The sequence below is a fragment of the Notolepis coatsorum genome, assembly GCF_963971535.1.
Source record: "Notolepis coatsorum genome assembly, contig: SUPER_7_unloc_2, whole genome shotgun sequence".
NCBI lineage: Eukaryota > Metazoa > Chordata > Actinopteri > Aulopiformes > Paralepididae > Notolepis > Notolepis coatsorum.
The window spans coordinates 1,145,295-1,155,294 of NW_028174879.1; the positions used below are offsets into that span (position 1 = coordinate 1,145,295).

General features: G+C 48.4%; 1 protein-coding gene across 1 annotated transcript in view; it reads left to right on the forward strand.

Annotated features, from left to right (window-relative positions):
- Window positions 1–10,000, forward strand: part of p2rx3b (purinergic receptor P2X, ligand-gated ion channel, 3b) — a gene marked incomplete at both ends in the record, with an annotated part of 20,190 nt that overhangs the window by 6,622 nt on the left and 3,568 nt on the right. The window contains 2 exon segments of the mRNA XM_084338308.1: window positions 2,808–2,949; window positions 3,357–3,493. Coding sequence (XP_084194434.1) covers window positions 2,808–2,949; window positions 3,357–3,493 — 279 coding nt within the window.

Sequence of the window (10,000 nt, forward strand, 5' to 3'; positions counted from 1 at the left end):
ACTAACCAGTAGTTAGGGCCAGTCCTGTTAGCAGGTGCTGGTTGACTGTAGTTTACACTAACCAGCTGAGCTAAAGGGTCAGACCCGTTAGCAGGTGCTGGTTGACTGTAGTTTACACTAACCAGCTGAGTTAAAGGGCCAGTCCTGTTAGCAGGTGCTGGTTGACTGTAGTTTACACTAACCAGCTGAGCTAAAGGGTCAGTCCTGTTAGCAGGTGCTGGTTGACTGTAGTTTACACTAACCAGCTGAGCTAAAGGGTCAGAGGTTAGCAGGTGCTGGTTGACTGTAGTTTACACTAACCAGCTGAGCTAAAGAGTCAGTCCTGTTAGCAGGTGCTGGTTGACTGTAGTTTACACTAACCAGCTGAGCTAAAGGGTCAGACCTGTTAGCAGGTGCTGGTTGACTGTAGTTTACACTAACCAGCTGAGTTAAAGGGTCAGACCTGTTAGCAGGTGCTGGTTGACTGTAGTTTACACTAACCAGCTGAGCTAAAGGGTCAGAGGTTAGCAGGTGCTGGTTGACTGTAGTTTACACTAACCAGCTGAGCTAAAGGGTCAGACCTGTTAGCAGGTGCTGGTTGACTGTAGTTTACACTAACCAGCTGAGCTAAAGGGTCAGACCTGTTAGCAGGTGCTGGTTGACTGTAGTTTACACTAACCAGCTGAGCTAAAGGGTCAGAGGTTAGCAGGTGCTGGTTGACTGTAGTTTACACTAACCAGCTGAGCTAAAGGGTCAGAGGTTAGCAGGTGCTGGTTGACTGTAGTTTACACTAACCAGCTGAGCTAAAGGGTCAGAGGTTAGCAGGTGCTGGTTGACTGTAGTTTACACTAACCAGCTGAGCTAAAGGGTCAGACCTGTTAGCAGGTGCTGGTTGACTGTAGTTTACACTAACCAGCTGAGCTAAAGGGTCAGACCCGTTAGCAGGTGCTGGTTGACTGTAGTTTACACTAACCAGCTGAGCTAAAGGGTCAGACCTGTTAGCAGGTGCTGGTTGACTGTAGTTTACACTAACCAGCTGAGTTAAAGGGTCAGACCTGTTAGCAGGTGCTGGTTGACTGTAGTTTACACTAACCAGCTGAGCTAAAGGGTCAGAGGTTAGCAGGTGCTGGTTGACTGTAGTTTACACTAACCAGCTGAGCTAAAGGGTCAGACCTGTTAGCAGGTGCTGGTTGACTGTAGTTTACACTAACCAGCTGAGCTGAAGGGTCAGAGGTTAGCAGGTGCTGGTTGACTGTAGTTTACACTAACCAGCTGAGCTAAAGGGTCAGACCTGTTAGCAGGTGCTGGTTGACTGTAGTTTACACTAACCAGCTGAGCTAAAGGGTCAGAGGTTAGCAGGTGCTGGTTGACTGTAGTTTACACTAACCAGCTGAGCTAAAGGGTCAGAGCCGTTAGCAGGTGCTGGTTGACTGTAGTTTACACTAACCAGCTGAGCTAAAGGGTCAGACCTGTTAGCAGGTGCTGGTTGACTGTAGTGATATGTTCTAGAACAGAGCTACTGCTTCCAGTCCTTGTGCTAAGCTAGGCTAACTGCTCCCTACTGCTTCCAGTCCTTGTGATAAGCTAGGCTAGCTGCTCCCTACTGCTTCCAGTCCTTGTGCTAAGCTAGGCTAACTACTCCCTACTGCTTCCAGTCCTTGTGCTAAGCTAGGCTAGCTGCTCCCTACTGCTTCCAGTCCTTGTGCTAAGCTAGGCTAACTGCTCCCTACTGCTTCCAGTCCTTGTGCTAAGCTAGGCTAGCTGCTCCCTACTGCTTCCAGTCCTTGTGCTAAGCTAGGCTAACTGCTCCCTACTGCTTCCAGTCCTTGTGCTAAGCTAGGCTAGCTGCTCCCTACTGCTTCCAGTCCTTGTGCTAAGCTAGGCTAGCTGCTCCCTACTGCTTCCAGTCTTTGTGCTAAGCTAGGCTAGCTGCTCCCTACTGCTTCCAGTCCTTGTGCTAAGCTAGGCTAGCTGCTCCCTACTGCTTCCAGTCCTTGTGCTAAGCTAGGCTAGCTGCTCCCTACTGCTTCCAGTCCTTGTGCTAAGCTAGGCTAGCTGCTCCCTACTGCTTCCAGTCCTTGTGCTAAGCTAGGCTAGCTGCTCCCTACTGCTTCCAGTCCTTGTGCTAAGCTAGGCTAGCTGCTCCCTACTGCTTCCAGTCCTTGTGCTAAGCTAGGCTAGCTGCTCCCTACTGCTTCCAGTCCTTGTGCTAAGCTAGGCTAGCTGCTCCCTACTGCTTCCAGTCCTTGTGCTAAGCTAGGCTAGCTGCTCCCTACTGCTTCCAGCCCTTGTGCTAAGCTAGGCTAGCTGCTCCCTACTGCTTCCAGTCCTTGTGCTAAGCTAGGCTAGCTGCTCCCTACTGCTTCCAGTCCTTGTGCTAAGCTAGGCTAGCTGCTCCCTACTGCTTCCAGTCCTTGTGCTAAGCTAGGCTAGCTGCTCCCTACTGCTTCAAGTCCCACAATGTTGCTTTAACATAACAAACCTAACCCTGTGTGTGCGTGTGTGTGTGTGTGCGTGTGTGTGTGTGTGCGTGTGTGTGTGTGCGTGTGTGTGTGTGTGTGCGTGTGCGTGCGTGCGTGCGTGTGTGTGTGTGTGCGTGTGTGTGCGTGTGTGCATGCATGTGTGTGTGTGTGTGCGTGCGTGCGTGTGTGTGTGTGTGTGTGTGTGTGTGTGTGTGTGTGTGTGTGTGTGTGTGTGTGCATGTGTGTGTGTGTGTGTGTGTGCGTGTGTGTGTGTGTGTGTGTGTGTGTGTGTGTGTGTGTGTGTGTGTGTGTGTGTGTGTGTGTGTGTGTGTGTGTGTGTGTGTGTGTGTGTGTGTGTGTGTGTAGGGGTAACTTCCTCCCCACCATCTCTACATCGTACATCAAGACCTGTAACTTCGACCTGGTCGACAACAACTACTGTCCCATCTTCAGAGTGGCAGACGTGGTCCGGCACGCAGGGCAGAACTTCACCACACTGGCACACAATGTACACACTGGCACACAATGTACACACTGGCACACAATGTACACACTGGCACACAATGTACACACTGGCACACAATGTACACACTGGCACACAATGTACACACTGGCACACAATGTACACACAGACACACAATGTACACACAGACACACAATGTACACACACACACACACAATGTACACACACACACACACAATGTACACACTGGCACACAATGTACACACAGACACACAATGTACACACAGACACACAATGTACACACACACACACGCACGCAATGTACACACACACAATGTACATATTACACACACACAATGTACACACATACACACATACCAAACACACACACACATGCAGAAACCAACAGGTGTGTAACTGTGTAACTGACAGTGACGTCTTCTGCCCACTAGGGGGGGGTGATCGGCATCAAGATCGGATGGAACTGTGACCTGGATAAGTCAGATGACCAGTGTAGCCCCTCCTACTCCTTCACCCGATTGGACGCCATGTCAGAGAAGAACGCCGTCTCCCTGGGTTACAACTTCAGGTACTCGGGTCGTGACCCCCTCAGGTACTCGGGTCGTGACCCCCTCAGGTACTGGGGTCGTGACCCCTTCAGGTACTCGGGGTCGTGACCCCCTCAGGTACTGGGGTCGTGACCCCCTCAGGTACTGGGGTCGTGACCCCCTCAGGTACTGGGGTCGTGACCCCCTCAGTCAAGAAGACTTCAGGTACTGGGGTCGTGACCCCCTCAGGTACTGGGGTCGTGACCCCCTCAGGTACTCGGGTCGTGACCCCCTCAGGTACTGGGGTCGTGACCCCCTCAGGTACTGGGGTCGTGACCCCCTCAGGTACTGGGGTCGTGACCCCCTCAGTCAAGAAGACTTCAGGTACTGGGGTCGTGACCCCCTCAGGTACTGGGGTCGTGACCCCCTCAGGTACTGGGGTCGTGACCCCCTCAGGTACTGGGGTCGTGACCCCCTCAGGTACTGGGGTCGTGACCCCCTCAGGTACTGGGGTCGTGACCCCCTCAGGTACTGGGGTCGTGACCCCCTCAGGTACTGGGGTCGTGACCCCCTCAGGTACTGGGGTCGTGACCCCCTCAGTCAAGAAGACGCTGAGATTATTTATCATTAAATTAATCATTGACTTCAGGAAAAACATCAACAATAAACTGAGCTGAGGGCGGCCGGGTAGCGCAGCGGACTAAGCGCCTGCCTACCACCGCAGAGACACTGGTATCGAATCCAGCAGTCAGCGGTGCCTCCGGCTTGGTCGGTCGTCCCTACTAACACAATTGGCAGAGTCAGCGGGTGGGAAGCCGGTGGGTGGGGTGGGTATCCTGGTCGTTGTAAACAGCGACTCCTACAGGTCGGTCGGGGCGCCTGCTCAGCGAGGAAGGGAACTGGGGGAGGTAGTGTGAGCCTCCCACGCGTTACACCTCCCCCAGTGAGAGTCCTCGCTGTCAGGTGAAAAGAAGCGGCTGGCTGACTCCACATGTATCGGAGGAGACATGTGATAGTTTCTATCAACCCTCCCTAGACCGGCAAGTGGGGGGGGGGGGGAAATGCGCGCAACGACCAGGAAGGGAATTGGCATAACGACTAAATTGGGATGGGAGAAAAATACAGAAGAATAAATAAATAAATAAAGAGCTGGGACCATCACACCACGCATCTACTCAAAAAACAGAGCTAATCAGAGACTATTTCACCTCAGACAACTCAGGAAATACAAGGTCAGGAAGAATTTAATGGTCCAATTCTACACAGCCATGATACAAAACAACATCATATCATTATCCATCACTGTATGGTACATCGGCAACACACCCAAACACACACCACACAGACTGGACAGGGTCATCAAAAGGGCATCCAAAATCATCAACCGCAAAACTCCCCACTCTGGACTCCATACACAAACACCAGTCCATAGGCGCCTGGCCTTAAGAGCACGCGGAGCAGCTGCTCTCCCACTATTGAACTTGGGGGAGCAAGGGTATGATCTTGCTCCACCACTTTTTGATCATATGAAAAATATGATATACCCCCCCCCCCCCCCCCAATATATAAATCTAACCATAACTACGTAATTTCAATCAAATTAATAATACGCAATGACACTTAATAGCACGTTTTTAAGTTTCCAAAGATTGTGTGTCCCCCACTTTAATGGTTTGATCCAGTGCCCACGGGCCACGGTTCGTCGGCATGACGTATACGACATGTTGGGGGAGGCGGCTTTTTCGAAAGCCCTTGAAAAATTCAGGCTGGATATTGGATAACATTGTGAGGATTATTCTTCGGCGTTTACATCAAAATGGAGCAAATCATCACGTAAGTCGAACACTGTGACTGTATACTAAATGCGCAAACAGATTGAAACTGAATATTTCTCGTATGGTGAGCCTCGGCGCTGCACCGAGTGAATCCAGAGATACGGGATGGTGCGCACTGCGCAGGCGCTGTGATCACCCAACGGCGGAAATAATGCCGCTTTGAGCAGTTTATAAAAAAATATTAAAAATATTTATTAGCAACGCCGAGCTTTCAAACCATCCCGTATCTCTGTGCGAACCCCTCGTGCAACTGTGAGCACCTTTGTAATGTCTCTGTGATACTTGTATAACGAACGGTTCGGCCAGAACCAGTCCTTCATGGTAAATCTAGGTTGGTTTCCCATTGAGGAGCAAGTGACTGTGGATTCACTCGGTGCAGCACAGTCACGAAAGGGGACCCTGATGTAAACAAGACAAACGTCTTTCTCTGGTCTGCATCCCCTTAACAATTGTGTGTATTGAGCCGTACTGTATTGTACCCATTCTGAAATCTGTTAAATAAAGTTTTCATTCATTCATTCATTCAGCCGCCGCGCTCACTGGGGCTATTGATAGCGTCAATTAGTTGTTGTTGTTGTTGTTGTTGGTACTGCCGCTGCGGATGAGAACGGGGCCGGAGGGGCTTTGGGAGGATGGGAAAGTTATTATTATTATTATTATAATAGTAATTGGCTATCATACGTGCCTAGCTAGCGTTAGCTAAAAGAGCCCTCGCAGTGAAGTTATTATTATTATAGCTATCATACTGCAATATAAACTGAGTTTTATAGTGAAAAGAGCAGCTTTATTTTGGTCAAGATTGAAGGCTCTATATTGCAGGAAATTGCACATACAGGTGTTCATTAAATGTAAAAAAATCTGCCGTGGAGGGGGTCGTGCCGGACCCCCTCCAAACCACCCCTTGCAAAAAACAAAAAAAAAGAATAAAAAAAAATCTTGCACCCCCACTTTCAACTATAACTAGGCGGCCATGAACACCACACCATCACACACGCAAACTAACCCATCCTCAGTGACCCCCTGCACCCCCAGCTCAGCACCTCCTCCAACGCCTCCCCCTCTGGCAGGAGGTTCAGGTCACTGGGCAGGCGAGCTGTGAGGTTCAACCACAGCTTCTTCCCCAAGAAGGCCATACAGCCGCTCAACTCCTCCTAATCCTCACCCCACGCTCGTTATGTTCTCTGCTTTTTTGTTACGTTGCACCTGACGTTTGTATTTTTTCGTACTGTACTGTTCCGTCGTGGTTGTGACTAGATGGGATATGGCTAACAGACAGGTGTATTCAGGCTGTGACTAGATGGGATATGGCTACAGGCAGGTGTATTCAGGCTGTGACTAGATGGTATATGGCTACAGACAGATGTATTCAGGCTGTGACTAGATGGGATATGGCTACAGACAGATGTATTCAGGTTGTGACTAGATGGGATATGGCTACAGACAGATGTATTCAGGCTGTGACTAGATGGGATATGGCTAACAGACAGGTGTATTCAGGTTGTGACTAGATGGGATATGGCTACAGACAGATGTATTCAGGTTGTGACTAGATGGGATATGGCTAACAGACAGGTGTATTCAGGTTGTGACTAGATGGTATATGGCTACAGGCAGATGTATTCAGGTTGTGACTAGATGGTATATGGCTACAGACAGATGTATTCAGGTTGTGACTAGATGGGATATGGCTAACAGACAGGTGTATTCAGGTTGTGACTAGATGGGATATGGCTACAGACAGGTGTATTCAGGTTGTGACTAGATGGGATATGGCTACAGACAGATGTATTCAGGTTGTGACTAGATGGGATATGGCTAACAGACAGATGTATTCAGGCTGTGACTAGATGGGATATGGCTACAGACAGATGTGTTCAGGCTGTGACTAGATGGGATATGGCTACAGACAGGTGTATTCATGTTGTGACTAGATGGGATATGGCTACAGACAGGTGTATTCAGGTTGTGACTAGATGGGATATGGCTACAGACAGGTGTATTCAGGTTGTGACTAGATGGGATATGGCTACAGACAGATGTATTCAGGCTGTGACTAGATGGGATATGGCTACAGGCAGATGTATTCAGGTTGTGACTAGATGGTATATGGCTACAGACAGGTGTATTCAGGTTGTGACTAGATGGGATATGGCTAACAGACAGGTGTATTCAGGTTGTGACTAGATGGGATATGGCTACAGACAGATGTATTCAGGTTGTGACTAGATGGGATATGGCTACAGACAGGTGTATTCAGGCTGTGACTAGATGGGATATGGCTACAGACAGGTGTATTCAGGTTGTGACTAGATGGGATATGGCTAACAGACAGGTGTATTCAGGTTGTGACTAGATGGGATATGGCTAACAGGCAGGTGTATTCAGGTTGTGACTAGATGGGATATGGCTACAGACAGGTGTATTCAGGTTGTGACTAGATGGGATATGGCTAACAGACAGGTGTATTCAGGTTGTGACTAGATGGGATATGGCTACAGACAGATGTATTCAGGTTGTGACTAGATGGGATATGGCTACAGACAGGTGTATTCAGGCTGTGACTAGATGGGATATGGCTAACAGACAGGTGTATTCAGGTTGTGACTAGATGGGATATGGCTTACAGGCAGGTGTATTCAGGTTGTGACTAGATGGGATATGGCTACAGACAGGTGTATTCAGGTTGTGACTAGATGGGATATGGCTAACAGACAGGTGTATTCAGGTTGTGACTAGATGGGATATGGCTACAGACAGATGTATTCAGGTTGTGACTAGATGGGATATGGCTACAGACAGATGTATTCAGGTTGTGACTAGATGGGATATGGCTAACAGACAGGTGTAATCAGGTTGTGACTAGATGGGATATGGCTAACAGACAGGTGTATTCAGGTTGTGACTAGATGGGATATGGCTAACAGACAGGTGTATTCAGGTTGTGACTAGATGGGATATGGCTACAGGCAGGTGTATTCAGGCTGTGACTAGATGGGATATGGCTACAGACAGGTGTATTCAGGTTGTGACTAGATGGGATATGGCTAACAGACAGGTGTATTCAGGTTGTGACTAGATGGGATATGGCTAACAGACAGATGTATTCAGGTTGTGACTAGATGGGATATGGCTAACAGACAGGTGTATTCAGGTTGTGACTAGATGGTATATGGCTACAGACAGGTGTATTCAGGTTGTGACTAGATGGGATATGGCTACAGACAGATGTGTTCAGGTTGTGACTAGATGGGATATGGCTACAGACAGGTGTATTCAGGTTGTGACTAGATGGGATATGGCTACAGGCAGATGTATTCAGGTTGTGACTAGATGGGATATGGCTAACAGACAGGTGTATTCAGGTTGTGACTAGATGGGATATGGCTACAGACAGATGTATTCAGGTTGTGACTAGATGGGATATGGCTACAGGCAGGTGTATTCAGGTTGTGACTAGATGGGATATGGCTACAGGCAGATGTAATCAGGTTGTGACTAGATGGTATATGGCTAACAGGCAGGTGTATTCAGGTTGTGACTAGATGGGATATGGCTACAGACAGATGTATTCAGGTTGTGACTAGATGGTATATGGCTAACAGACAGATGTGTTCAGGTTGTGACTAGATGGGATATGGCTAACAGACAGATGTGTTCAGGTTGTGACTAGATGGGATATGGCTAACAGGCAGATGTAATCAGGTTGTGACTAGATGGTATATGGCTAACAGGCAGGTGTATTCAGGTTGTGACTAGATGGTATATGGCTACAGGCAGATGTATTCAGGTTGTGACTAGATGGGATATGGCTACAGACAGATGTATTCAGGTTGTGACTAGATGGGATGGCTACAGGCAGATGTATTCAGGTTGTGACTAGATGGGATATGGCTACAGACAGATGTATTCAGGTTGTGACTAGATGGGATATGGCTACAGGCAGGTGTATTCAGGTTGTGACTAGATGGTATATGGTTACAGACAGGTGTATTCAGGTTGTGACTAGATGGTATATGGCTACAGACAGATGTATTCAGGTTGTGACTAGATGGGATATGGCTAACAGACAGGTGTATTCAGGTTGTGACTAGATGGGATATGGCTACAGGCAGGTGTATTCAGGCTGTGACTAGATGGGATATGGCTACAGACAGGTGTATTCAGGTTGTGACTAGATGGGATATGGCTAACAGACAGGTGTATTCAGGTTGTGACTAGATGGGATATGGCTAACAGACAGATGTATTCAGGTTGTGACTAGATGGGATATGGCTAACAGACAGGTGTATTCAGGTTGTGACTAGATGGTATATGGCTACAGACAGGTGTATTCAGGTTGTGACTAGATGGGATATGGCTACAGACAGATGTGTTCAGGTTGTGACTAGATGGGATATGGCTACAGACAGGTGTATTCAGGTTGTGACTAGATGGGATATGGCTACAGGCAGATGTATTCAGGTTGTGACTAGATGGGATATGGCTAACAGACAGGTGTATTCAGGTTGTGACTAGATGGGATATGGCTACAGACAGATGTATTCAGGTTGTGACTAGATGGGATATGGCTACAGGCAGGTGTATTCAGGTTGTGACTAGATGGGATATGGCTACAGGCAGATGTAATCAGGTTGTGACTAGATGGTATATGGCTAACAGGCAGGTGTATTCAGGTTGTGACTAGATGGGATATGGCTACAGACAGATGTATTC